General features: G+C 43.5%; 1 protein-coding gene across 3 annotated transcripts in view; it reads right to left on the minus strand.

Annotated features, from left to right (window-relative positions):
- Positions 1–14,428, minus strand: part of PPM1H (protein phosphatase, Mg2+/Mn2+ dependent 1H) — a 261,881-nt gene that overhangs the window by 149,617 nt on the left and 97,836 nt on the right. For all 3 annotated transcript variants that reach the window (XM_043564781.1, XM_043564780.1, XM_043564783.1), the window contains exon 2: positions 7,489–7,654. In XM_043564781.1, the coding sequence (XP_043420716.1) occupies positions 7,489–7,654 (166 nt within the window). The remainder of the gene's footprint in view (positions 1–7,488; positions 7,655–14,428) is intronic.

The raw sequence follows: 14,428 nt of genomic DNA on the forward strand, positions 1-14,428 counted from the left end.
GGAGCTTGTTGATACGAAGGCTCTAAGATGCCCCCAAGAGTGAACTTTTTCTCCCTCCTCGGAGAAGTCGCCTAGTATTCTCTTCTTTTTACCTCATTCCTAGGACAACCATGTACTTGGGAACTGAAAAGCAAAAGCGTTTGGAGAAGTTACGCGTTCACTTGCAAGGGACACAGTATGGTAAATAAAGACTGCCTAACACCTCTCAAAGCAAAGGAAGCCTAGTAATGGTGATTAGTTCCTAGAAACCTTGATCTGGTGAATTAAAATGCCTGCAGTGGGAGGCAGGCAGGAGGCTGCTGAACAACGTGTTGCCCTCAAAACGCTTACAGCATCTTTCCCAAGAGACAATCTTTTGAGATCGTCCTTTGGAAATGCTGGCATTTTAGATTCTCTTCTATCCTTGCCACCCACCCTATGATCCCAAATGATCAGAGGCACAGGAATGCCAGGAGGCTTGCACACTGCCACAGAGTTACCTATTTCCCGCCTGCCTGTCTGCGGGATCACAGCTCCTAACATGTAAACCACTCAATGTGATCCTGGCACAGGAAACTTCCACCCTGAACTCATCGCAGAAAATAGCCTTCTCTAGATCATACCCACTTCACCAGAGACCTCAAAATTTCTCAGGGGCGCCTGGGTGGCTCAGTCGGTTGAGCGAACGACTCATGATCTCGCGGTCCGTGAGTTCAAGCCCCGCGTCAGGATCTGTGCTGACAGCTCAGAGCCTGGAGCCTGTTTCAGATTCTGTGCCTCCCTCTCTCTGACCCTCCCCCGTTCATGCTCTGTCTCTCTCTGTCTCAAAAATAAATAAACGTTAAAAAAAATTTTTTTTTAAAAATCTCTTCCATATTCCTTAAAAAAGAAATGGTTTCTTCACTATATCGCTAAACTCTCCATTTAAAAAACTGGATTACTATTTTGCACAGAACACAATAATTCAACCACATCCCTTCCACTTCTTCAGGCTAAACTACTGCAGAGCAGAACGCTTTGAAACTCTGTCATTTGTATCTCTTTTAAGTTTTGTGGCTTCTTTCAAACATTGCTTCTTTAGCTCCCAACATATTCCTGGATTTGTGGATGGAATCTGAAATTCATTTGTGGTTTTCTATAAGGCGCTGCCGTCAACAACTCAGCAAGCACTGGAGGAGACAACACTCCTTCGGTAAATGCGTCATGGAAGCGAGGAGAGGCAAAACATAGTGGACGTGATTTTCTCCACCAAATTTTCTTTAAGCGTGTTTTAAAACAGGAGGATTAATTTGACTTCTTTGGCTAAAAAGATCGCCTGTACCAATAGGATAAAATAATTTTCTGTGAACTGGCATGAGGGATGGATTAAAGTTGCCTTAAAACTTTTATACCAATTAGGAGCACCTGGGTGGCTCAGGTGGTGAAGCATCCGACTCTTGATTTCGGCTCAGGTTATGATCTCACGGTCGTGAGACGGAGGCGCATACAGGGCTCCGCACTGAGTGTGGGGCCTGCTTCAGATTCCCTCTCTCCCTCTCTCCCTCCCTGGCTTGCTTGCACACTGTCACTCAAAAATAAAAAAATAAAAAAAATTTTTATCCCCATCAGTGATTATCTGTAGGAAGGAAAAAAAAAATCATCTTATTGCTACCCAGCTGCCCAGATGGCACTCAGTATAAGAAATGTCATCATCACGGGGCGCCTGGGTGGCGCAGTCGGTTAAGCGTCCGACTTCAGCCAGGTCACTATCTTGCGGTCCGTGAGTTCGAGCCCCGCGTCAGGCTCTGGGCTGATGGCTCAGAGCCTGGAGCCTGTTTCCGATTCTGTGTCTCCCTCTCTCTCTGCCCCTCCTCCGTTCATGCTCTGTCTCTCTCTGTCCCCAAAATAAATAAACGTTGAAAAAAAAATTAAAAAATTTAAAAAAAATAAAAAAAAGAAATGTCATCATCTGTAAACTTTAGTAGGACATTTTAGATTTTCTTCAACCTCCGAGTAAGATGAAGGTGATATTAGACATGAAAGTAGTTTTCTGGAAATGGTCATTTTGGCTTTACAAAGTTGATTGGAGGTGAGAATTCAAGGAAGGAGAAATTAGTCACATGCATCACGTGCTACAGAAAGCCCATGTGTCTTCCTTTTGTCACCCTCAATGCCTGTCAACTCTCTGTCTGCACCTGAAATAATGATGCCACCATTTATCCTGTTGTCCCACTTCTTGCTTCCAATGGTATTTGCCCATTTTTTTCATCCTTATCTTTCTTGGCCCTATCTTATCTCTCTGTGCCCATGGCAGAGCTACTGAACCTCACTGGGGCTCCCGTCTTCTTGAAACTTCTTTGGGCTGGAAATTCCTAATATCTAAGCCTCCCTAGGATATGATCCTGAGCTCCAAACCTTTATTTCTAACTCCCTACAAAACACCTGGAAGTTTAGAATACCCAGAACTCACCATTTCTGCCCACCCCCTCACCTTCCAACCTGTGCCCGACCCAGCGCTTCATCTTCAAGGATGAGCACCCAGTGGCTGAAACCTGGCATCTCGCCTCCTCCCTGCCCCATGCACTAGGTCATCTGGTCCTATCTACTGCATGTCTCACCTTATCTCTTCTGAGCCTGCCCCTTGCTCCAATCACAGCCTTATTTCAAGCTTTCATCATTTCTCCCTCATGTTTCTGCATGAGCCAGTCTCCTCAGTGTCCCAGGTTTGCTCCTGAGCCTTCCCAAGTCAGCCTTCCCACTGCCCTCATGGTCTTGATTCCATCATACCCTTGTCTAATGTCATTTGGTTCAAATTCCAGCTTATCAGGGCATTAAATGGCTCTTGTGTATGAACCCTGCTTGTTGTTTCTGTCTTATCACCCTCCAAAGGATCACAGGTGCCTCAGGACACTAGAAGACATGCATCATGTGCTCTCGTGCCAACCTGTCTTTGCATATGCATGTTCCCGGTAGAAATCTCCCCTTTCTCGTATTTGCTTGGTCAATTCGTATTCACTTTCTTAAACGACAGCTCGAATGTCACTTTCTCCAGGAAGCATCCCTCAACTGCCCCATTCCTTCTCCTCTGTTGTTCCCGAAACCACTGGTAACCCACCTGAGTTAGGCTTCCATATAACCTGGATTTTTTAAATCTTTCTCTTAAAACTCACTGCAGTGAGTTGCTGCCGGTTAGTGACCCTTTCTCCCTCCTCAGCTCAGCTCCAGGAGGACTGGAACCTCACTGGGTTCACCTCCTAATCCCCAAGGCAGACTCAGTGCTCAAGACATGTTCGGCAGGTAAAGGAACAGACTCACAGGCAACAAGGGGCGGATCCACCTGGTCTCCTGCAGGGGATTTGTCCTGCACCCTATGCTATCAATATCTTTTCTACGTGCCACCGTATTTGAGTTAAGGGATGTCTTCTAAATGGCTCCTTTTAAGCAGTATGGCTGGTGTGCCCTGCTAGCAAATAGTTCATTCAGAGTAGAAACTCAAGGTCCTGATAATGGCCTTCAAAGTCCTACTGGAGGATTCCCTCCCCCCATTCTCATCGCCTTTCTGACATTTCCTGCAACCCAGACTTCGTTCTCTCTACTCTAGCCACATGAGCCTCCTTGGTGATTCTGGAGAACACCAGGCCTATTCCTGCCTCAGGGGCCTTGCAGATGTCTAGAATGTCAGAGAGCTCTTCCTCCAAGTAACTGCACTTTTCAGTCTGTGCCCAAACGTCACCTCAGTGGCACCTTCTTTAACCACCCATGCACCTCACGCTTCCTGTATTCCTGCATCTCTGCTTTGCTTTTCTCCATAGCATTTGTTATCTGCCATGGGATACATTGTACTATTTGTCTCCTTCAATGGATGTAAGTTCCGCGAAGGTAAGGATTCTAGTCAAGTTTATTCCTTGAGGAATCCTCAGCATCTAGTTCCCGGTATGCAGCAAGTGCTTATTGGTTTACCTGGCCCAGCAAGTCATGGTTTTCAAGCTTTTAAAAAGCAGTGCAATCCACAACATGACCGGCAGCCTAATTTAAAAACGAGCAAAGGACTCAAATATAGAACAAATAAATATTGAACAAAGAACACTTGATGTTTCTTTTAATAAGACATATCTGTCCAACAAGCACATAAGATGTTCAACGTCAATAATCATAGGGCAAAAAAAGCCACAATGAGATACCATGTCACATCCATTAGAATGGCTACTTAAAAACAAAACAAAACAAAACAAAAAACAACAAAAACACCAGAAATCAACAAACATTGGTAAGGATATGGAGAAACTGGAACTCTTGTGCATTACTAGTGGGAATGTAAAATGGTGTAGTGCTGTGGGAAACAGTATGGCCATTCCTCAAAAAATTAAATAGAATTACCTTATCATCCAGCAGTTCCACTCTGCGCAGATAGGCAAAAGAACTGAAATCAGGGACTGACAGTTATCTGCCAACCCATGTTTATAGCAGTATTATTCATAAGAGTCAAAAGATAGAAGCAAGTGTCCACTGATGGTCAAATTAATAAACAAAATGGTTTACTGTTATACGAACAGTGGAATACTATTCAGCCTTTTTTTTTCTTAAAGTTTATTTATTTTGAGAAAGACAGAGACAGAGAGAAAGGCAGAGGGAATCCAAAGCAGCTTCACACTGTCAGTGCTGAGCCAGACACGAGGATCGGTCTCCTGAACTATGAGATCATGACCTGAGCCGAAATCAAGAGTGGAACGGTTAACTGACTGAGCCACCCAGGCACCCCTCAGAATTTTATTCTCTATTAAGACTGAATAAGAGGGGCACCTTGGTGGCTCAGTCAGTTAAGCATTCCACTCTTGATTTCGGCTGAGGTCATGATCTCATGGCTCATGAGTTCAAGCCCCACATCAGGCTCCACCTGACAGTATGGAGCCTGCTTAGGATTCTCTCTCTCTGCACTTTCCCCACTTATGGGCTCTCTCTCTCTCCCAAAATAAATAAATAAACTTTAAAAAAAAAAAAAAAAGAATAAAATTCTGACACATTCTACAACATGGATGAACCTTGAAGACATTATAAGTGAAATAAAGCAGACACAAAGTGACAAATATTGTATGATTCCACTTACATGAGATACCTAGAGTAGTCAAATTTATACAGGTAGTTGCCAGGGGCAGTGGGTGGGGAGGAATGGGGGTTAGGGCTCAATGGGTAGAGAGCTTCAATTTCAGAAAAAGCTCTGGAGATGGATGGTAGTAATGGTAAGAATGTATTTAATGCCACTAAACTGGACAGCTAAAAAAAAATGGTAAAATGGTGAATTTTATGTTGTGTATATTTTCCCACAATTAAAAAAAAGGCAGCACATCTCTTGCCTGAAACTCTAATAAATATTAAAGCCTAATATGTATGGCAGCTGGAAGTAAAGCTGCTGTAGCTGAAGCAGAAATAGAAGGGACGGGATGTGTCCACTCTGCTTGGCACCTCTGTGCTGCCTCCTAGAACGTGGACCCCAGAGGTTCAGGACCGTCTCAGGGGAGGTTCGTGGCTCCATCCTAAAGTGCTTATGCACTGGTTTCACTGTTCTCAAGGAAAGGAAGTTAAAAAGCTACTCCTGGCTCCATTTCTGGGAGGAACTTAGCACCAAGGGAAAATGACATCATCAACTGGTCTTGGGCCAAATGTCAACGCTGACTCATTTTTTTTTTTAATTTTTTTAATGTTTATTCATTTATGAAAGAGAGAGACAGAGTACAAGTGGTTCAGGGGCAGAGAGAGAGGGAGACAACAGAATCTGAAGCAGGTTCCAGGCTCTGTGCTGTCAACACAGAGCCCGATGTATAGTGCTTGAGCTCACAAACCACAAGATCATGACCTGAGTCGAAGTGGAGCATTTCACCCACTGAACCACCCAGGCACCCCTCCATGCGGACTAATTTTTACAGAATCACTTCACATCTCAGTGGCAGGGGAGACTATCAGGGGAGAAAGAGCAACATTAAGTCACTGGCACCCATGTCTTGCTATCATTAATATCTCACATTCTCTGAGCACTTTTCCATAATAACTCATCTTCAAAACAATCCTATCGCATAGGTATGAAGGAAAATTGTGTGATCACCAATTTACAAATGGGTAAAGGTACAAATTCAGTGGACATTATCCACAGAGAATCACAGAAGTGGGACTGACTACAGGATAACTGCTCACATATATCAAGGATTTATTAATTAAGACTCTGGCTCAACATTTCCATGGACAATTGATTTCATACTTCTAATCAGTCTCTTTCCTACCATACTTGGTGGTACTATTACTACTCCTTTTTATAGAAAACTAAGGCTCAAAGAATAAATATCCTAAAATTAAATGGTTTAATAAGTGACAGACTGGGATGGACCACTCTGAACCATACCGCTCCAGAGCCTATGCCCTTAACCATTATTATTCTTTACTGCCCATCTGAGCCCTGGACTTTGGCTCTTTGGGAAAAGCCCCATCAGTGCTTCCTTCAGCCTTGAACACAAGAATTGCTGATGAGACTCCATGGGTCACTGTGTTTCAACTCTAAGTTGAACTAGTATGAACAAAATAAATCAGTAGTCTTAGTCCGTAAGTGTAAATGCAACAGGATGCTGTTGCTGACCCTGAGAAGAGATTCCTAGATCCTTTAAAATCCTATAAAAATGTATATACAAAAATATCCTTGAGTATTAGAAGAAAAAGTCACATTTGGATCATCTCATTCAATGTTTCTTTTCTGTAAGCTAAATAATGTGCTGGTTGACAGAGTACGGATTACTCCCTATACTTTTCTGAGGGTTTTTTCAAAACTTTCTGAGGGGCTGCCTGGGTGGCTCAGTTGGTTAAGCATCCAACTTTTGGTCTCAGTGCAGGTCTTGATCTCAGGGTTGTGAGTTCAATCAAGCGCTGCACGGAGCCTACTTAACAAAAAGAAAAGAAAGAAAGAATTTTCTGAGGGTATCTGCTTTATTCTCTAGAAACTGAAAAAAGGAGAGACACTTTGTGGTTTGTCAATAGGGCATTCAGTCTACAGGGCTGCCCCATGGGATGCAAGGGCTTTAGGCCAATTAAAACAAGTACTAATTTGGAAGAGCATCAGGGAGGGGCTCCCACTGGACAACGCTAACAGACAGGCAAGGGGAAGAAGGGAGCAAAGCCATGGCAGGGCTGTAAGCCAATGGCTAGGGTTACTCGCATCCCTCCACCCCACCTCCTTCACAAAAACCTTGAAGTGGCTCCTTTACAACCACCAAACATTATATACACTATTTCTTGCAACAAAGCCTAGAGATGATGTGGGTGTTTTATTTACTCTAAGCGTTAAGAACCTAATAAACACCAGCCCTTCACACAGGTGTCACCTTTAGCTTTGTGCGATACCTGGAATACAGACCCACCAGCCCACTAACTCTGGGGACACTGCCTTTCTCTCTCCCACTATAGACAGGGATTCGGCTCAAGCGCCTCACAGTGGGGCCAGAATGCACAGGTTCTTCTCACCTGAGAACTGGGGGTGAAGGAGGGTCTTACCGAGTTCTCCTTCAGTTGCAGCCCTTCCCCATTGGGAAGGGAGGACCGTCTCTTAGTGGAGTTCCTGTTCGGGGTTGAGGTAATGGCCCCTGCTTTCTTCTTCACAGTGAGTACCTCACAGCTGGCTTGGTCTTCATTGTATGTGCTCTTCCCGGCATTGATAACCCTGGGGAAAGAGCCAGAGGAGTGGTCAGTGATTTCTGGAAAGCTCAGAGCTCAGTCTCAAGGGTCAGCCTGGGCGGTCTCCACAATGGACACAAAACTAAAGTTCTACCCAGTACACAGGACCCTATGGTCCTGGTATGTTCTGTGCCCGAGTAAACTAATTTTTCTACAAATGGAATGACACTAGCACACACTAAAACGTTTACTAAAGCATTGTTTTGAACCCAGCTCACCTTCCCAGGTGTCTGACAGATGTAAGCAACCTCCCCCTCCTCCCAATCCATTTTAGTCAAAACACATGAGATAATCACTCTTTTGGCCATTACAAAGAAGATAGATAGGCAGGCTGCTGGAGTTCTGTTGCATTTCTCCAAGTGATAAAGAGCAAAACCCATCATCAATCTTACAGAGAACAAGGCAGTGGAGGAATTTACAGCACGCTGTAAAATCCAAGGGAACGGAGAACCACATTCCTTTACCGCTATGCCCACTTTTACTTTACACACAGAAAACTGAATGGATCAGAGGTTTATTCTTTTAAAAGTATCTTTAGTCCTTCATTTTTTTCTCCTGTGGAATAATGCTCATCACAAGGTGCCATTGCATTGGGCCCCCAGGCAGTCTGATTTGGACATGTGACCATATGATATTATAGCATGTTGATAATGCTTCGGCCCAATTACTAAATGTTTTAAGCATGGGAATGCATTAGAAGAACATGCCACATTTATATACACAATGGAATACTATGTGCCAATGAGAAGGAATGAAATCATGCCATTTGCAGCAACATGGATGGAACTGGAAGGTGTCAGGCTGAGTGAAATTAGAGAAGAACAGATATCATATGTTTTCACTCATATGTGGAACTTGAGAAACTTAACAGGAGTCATGGGGAAGGGGAAAAAATAGTTACAAACAGAGGGAGGGAGGCAAACCACAAAAGACTCTTCAATACAGAGAACAAACTGAGGGTGGATGGGGGCGCGAGAGGAGGGGAAAATAGGCAATAGGCATTGAGAAGGGCACTTGTTGGGAGGAGCACTGGGTGTTGTATGTATGCGATGAACCAGGGGAATCTACCCCCAAAACCAGCAGCACACTTTACACACTGTATGTTAGCCAATTTGACAATAAGTAATATTTAAAAAAAAAAAAAAAACAAGAAGAACATGCCACATCATTCATATACCTTTTCTGTATCAGGTAACTGCAGACTGAACTCTTGGGTTTCAGCATCATTTTCTTGTTAAGTAATTAATTAGCAGCTAAAATAGATCTCCCTAAAGAGAGCTCTCTTTAATTTGCCATTGGCTGGGTTTTCTTTTCAAAACTTCCACTGTGTCACAGTAGGTGACAGAGTGGGTGTGCAGAGAGGATACAGAATTCAGTGGCAAGAAAAACAAGATGCCTTTTAAGGTGAGACGGTTGGAGATCCACTCTGTCAGTGTGATCCATACACTACTGTATCAACTCCCTCCTAAGTATAGATAATCCTTTTCGAGTACTTTTCCTTTTACTTTTCAATCCTGAAATAATTATAGAATCAGAGTAAACTCCAAAAACAGTGCAGGAGAGTTTCATGCATCCTTCCCCTAACAATATTATTTCACAACTTACAGTGTAATATCAAAACAAGCAACTGACACTGATGAAATACTGTCAACCAGGCTGCCGACCTGATTCAAATGTAACTGTTTTTTTTTTTTTTTTTAAATACCAAATGGCTCTTGGCACTGAAAACTGCATGGGTCTCCATAATGCACACACACCACAACCAAACAGGAAACAGAGTGCACATGTGGGGCCTGAGTGCCCCAAGATATAAGGGAGTGTGTTTCAAGCATCCTTCTGCCAAACCTTGAGACATGCTTCAGTTATTTTAACGTTTACTTTACATTTATTCTTTGGAGCACCTAGGTGGCTGAAATTAAGCATCCAGCTTCAGCTCAGGTCATGATCTCATGGTTCATGAGTTCAAGCCCTGCATCAGGCCCTATGCTAACAGCTCGGAGCCTGGAGCCTGTTCTGGACTCTCTCTGTCTCTCTCTGTCTCTCTCTCTCTCTCTGCCCCTCCCCCACTCATACTCTGACTCTGCCTCTCAAAAATAAACGTTAAACATTTTTTTTAATAAAAAATTTTCTTTAAAAATACATCATTTTGAAAAAAAAAACGCAATAATTTATAAGTTCATTCCCATCTGTTACACATGAAGACAGAAATGTTCATGATCTGTATATTCGGCATTAAAAGCCTTTTCTTTTCTTTTTAATTTACTGACATCACTTGATTGGAAGGAGAATTGTTTTTAATGACGCATCGTTTGCAATTACTTACATATACATGTTATAGGACAAAGACCGTAGCAGCCATCTTTTATCTCCCCTATTTCAAATTCCTGTATGAATCAAAACTGTTCCATAATTCTTATTGGGTTTATTATAAATTTCAATTTAAGCATGCTTTTTATAAACAAAAACCTACTTTCACTTATTTTACATACTACCCTTCTAAGGTTTTTAAAAAGTAGATTGCTGCTTACAGAGTTTGAAATTCACTGTCCTAGGGGCCTGCGTAAGGAGGTGGGGATCTGTGACGTCAAATCTGCCTCTTGTGTTTATGACACACACTTGCTGATGGAGGGATGGGGTCGGGAAAGATCAAGGCCTAGTTTTCTGCCACAGCTTCACTCTCTTTCCTTCAAAGAGGACATATTTTCATACGGTTTAAGTTAAAATGTAGTTTCATATGGTTTAAGGTACAAAGTGGCTACCTGCATGAAGACTATTAATTTGCCACACTTACCACATGAGCTAAGTAACTTACTCCAGGTTTCACAGCAAGGAGGTGCTGCAGCTGGAATGCACCATGAGGTCTCCTGTGACCCCGCCCCCTTCAACCCAACCTCTATGACACATGGGGACTTGCACCAGCCTGTGGTGGGCCGAGCTGAAGTGTGTGGGGAGGAACAGAATAAGCAGATGGGGTGAGCTCAGTACCAGGCCCGACAGAAACAGGAATAGGCTCCCTCTTCTCTAACTATTGGAGAAAGGCCCCAGAGGGAGGATGAAGGATGGATGGGTCAGATCTGCCCGTCTTGAGAGGGGTCCACATTTAGTCCAGAGGTTTGCAGCTGGCGAGCCTAGTACAAAACATGCTTTGTCTAGGGGCGCCCGAGTGGCTTAGTCGGTTGAGCATCTGACTCTTGGTTTCGGCTCAGGTCACGATCTCATGGGTTTTGAGTTCAAGCCCTGCATCAGGCTCCACGCTGATGGTACAGGGCCTGCTTGGGATTCTCGGTCTCTCAAAATAAATAAATAAACTTAAAAAAAAAAAAAACTTTCACTAGAGTCAGTCTCTCAGATCTACCCTTGGAGAACCAAGTGAGGCAGAAGAAGCAGGTCTGAAATACCACACCTGCCTCTTCTCAGTCACTGGTAGTGACTTCCCAAGCAATATGTGTGGGGTGGACTATTTGCCGGATGGGGATGTTACACTCCTTGTGTCTCTCCCTTGAGCGTCTTCTCCAGGGAAAGCCGAAGTGGAGGTCTGGCTGGGAAAATCAATTCGCGACAAACATCCCCTCCATCCTGTCCTCTACGATATCCTAGCTGCTATTTCCGGAACTTGGCATCACCTTGACCGTTGGCACCTCAACTTATGCTGTAGTCAAGTCTTTTTGTAACAAAAAAAAGCATCACTGGTCTCCAATAGCTACGTTGCCAGGCTGACTCATCTGCCACTGCTGTTTTCTAACAGTCAACAAAGCTACTATAATTACACAAATCCTGACTCCTGGGTCATCTTGAAAGGGCTTTATCTCCTACCTCTCTTAGTGGATATTAAACTCCCAAGTCTTTGACCTAACTTCAGCAAGAAACCCTAGAAACTTTATTTTATGCATGAGAAGCCTGGGGCCCTGGAAGAGCCTGACATGCACAAGGTCACACAGCTAAATACAGCAGAGCTGCAAACACACTTGTGAGCTCCCAGCAATTTCTGCTTCAGCTCTCGGTTGTTTTATTTTCCTATTGTGTGTCTATTCTTATCGGCACTTGGTTCAGAGGCCTGTACTGCGATGACTCATCAAAGCCAGACTACTGTGACAGAACAATCACTGGTGGCCTTACTTTGCCATTTCACGTTGAGTACAGCTTATGAAAGACAGTAATGAGATACCAAAAAGTTAGAAATGTCAACCTGGTGGGAAGACGGCAACCCCAACCCTGGAAACTTCTTGGGTCAAATATCTGATTGTTATTCAGATGTTAAAGATTTAAAGCCACTGCCTTTTTTAAAAAACACAACTCTTGGGGTGCCTGGGTGGCTCAGTCGGTTGAGGGTCCGACTTCGGCTCAGGTCATGATCTCGTGGTTTGTGGGTTTGAGCCCCGAATCGGGCTTTGTGTTGACAGCTCAGAGCATGCAGCCTGTTTCAGATTCTTTGTCTCTCTCTCTCTCTCTCTCTCTCTCTCTCTCTCTCTGCCCCTTCCCTGCTCACACGCTCTCTTGCTCTCAAAAATAAACAAACATCAACAAGAATTTTAAAAAACCACAACTCTTGGGGCACCTGGGTGGCGCAGTCGGTTAAGTGTCCGACTTCAGCCAGGTCACGATCCCGTGGTCCGTGAGTTCGAGCCCCGCGTCAGGCTCTGGGCTGATGGCTCAGAGCCTGGAGCCTGTTTCCGATTCTGTGTCTCCCTCTCTCTCTGCCCCTCCCCCGTTCATGCTCTGTCTCTTTCTGTCCCAAAAAATAAATAAACGTTGAAAAAAAAATTAAAAAAAAAAAAACCACAACTCTTGTCCCCTATTTTATACTATTTCAAACTCCCTACTCCACACAGCTTTAGTGCAAAGACCCAATTCTTCTTAACTTACCTTGGCTTTAAAAAGCTTGGCCTCTCTCAACTTAAATATTGTTTACTAAATGTAAGTGAAACCTTCAATTCCTCTAAAAGTAAATTGGGAAAAACTCTTATTCTCAAGCTGAGGAGCTTCGCGATGTTAACAGATTCAATAATTTTATTTAATCTAAGCAGCCAGATTAGTAGCTACACTCACTTCTTGTCTTATGCTCCAGCAGGAAGTCGGCACTATCCTGAGATCAAGAGGAATGACTGTAAAATGTGCATTCTTTATCTAAACATGATGCTTATTCTGAAGACTTCAAAACAAAATGCTGGTGGACCATGAAATGTCCTATCTTTAGTGATGTCATTTTCCAGTTTCCTACAAGGAGGGAAAACATCTTCCTTGGAATTGAACTGGAGGCAATAAAGAATAGCCATTAAGAACATGGGCACTCTGCCTGCGAACACAGCACACGGCAGGTGCTCAAGAAATGTTTGCTCAGTGAGTGAATGAAACAGAAATCAAGTCCGCTACTTCTGAAATATGGCGTAATAATCGTATCCTACATTTGTTGAAAATGAGCTATGTGCCAGGGACTGATGTTAGCATTTTACATGTGATAATTAACTCATTTGAGCCTCTTGTCAGCTCTGTGAGTGAGCCACCACTGTTGTTCTTTGTAAAGGTAGGGCACGGCCGGTGTCCAGTCAACTCCCTTAACTTCTACAAACCTCAGGTCCTGAGCAGTACGTCACGGATTAAATGAGAGTTGCTAAGTTACGTGTGTTGGGAAGGGGGGATTTCTGGTCATCCATAAAGAACTGGAAAAATTTGAAGTTAGGATTACAGTTCAGGTGGGAGGATGCTTGGGAGGATCTATGGGAAGAGTGGCTACTGTCTCTTCAAAAATCAAGAGTTTACACCCAGTTCTTTCATCTCGTAGAAGATGCATTCGCCTTGGGAGAGACCTGTGACAAAATCCATCTTAGGACTTTGTCCACCTTCAGTTGAACCCAAACACCGAGATTTCTTCCCCTTGTATAAAACAGTTAAATGCGGAATTTTAAGGACTTGGACGTCAAAAATTCTATGCGTGTATCAGATACAGCTTGAAGCCATGACCTGAGTACCAGACATGATATAACCAAGAGACCACAGAAATAGAACCTGTTTTAAAAAACAAATGATTTTCTGTGCCACTGTCACACATTTAAGAAACCTGTTTTTTAGGGTGCCAGGGTGGCTCGGTTGATTAAGCATCGACTTTGGCTCAGGTCATGATCTCGTGGTTTGTGGGTCTGAGCCCCGCCCGCATCAGGGTCTATGCTAACAGCTCAGAGCCTGGACCTGCTTTGGATTCTGTCTCCCTCTCTCTCTGCCCCTCCCCCACTCACACCCTGTCTCTCTTCCTCTCAAAAATAAACATTTTAAAACATTTTTTAAAAAAAGAAAAGAAAAAGAAACCTGTTGTCCTTCTTTCTGCTTCTGAAGTACTCTGGTCATGGGGTACCTGGATGGCTCAGGCGGTTAAGTGTCCGACTTCAGCTCAGGTCACAATCTCTCAGTTCTCCAGTTTGAGCCCCACATCGGGTTTGCTGCTGTCAGCCTGTCAGTGCAGAGCCTGCTTTGGATCTTCGGTCCCCTTCGCTCTGCCCCTCCCCCACTTGCACTCTCTCAAAAATAAGCATTTAAAAATTTGTTAAAAAAAACATACTTCAGTCACAAATTTTTAAAAACAACTGAATTTCAGCAGTAAACTCCTGGTTTTAATCGCAGCTGTTTAATTATCAAGTTATCTGCCTTATCATCTGCTCAAAATCTTGACTACAAGGACACTTATGTGACTGTAGGACATAGAGAACCTATTACTAAATTCAGACAAGTAAGTACTCTCAAGTATACTCAAGTAGTGAGCCTTTGTCAC

This window comes from Prionailurus bengalensis, chromosome B4 (assembly GCF_016509475.1).
Source record: "Prionailurus bengalensis isolate Pbe53 chromosome B4, Fcat_Pben_1.1_paternal_pri, whole genome shotgun sequence".
NCBI classification, from domain to species: Eukaryota; Metazoa; Chordata; class Mammalia; order Carnivora; family Felidae; genus Prionailurus; species Prionailurus bengalensis.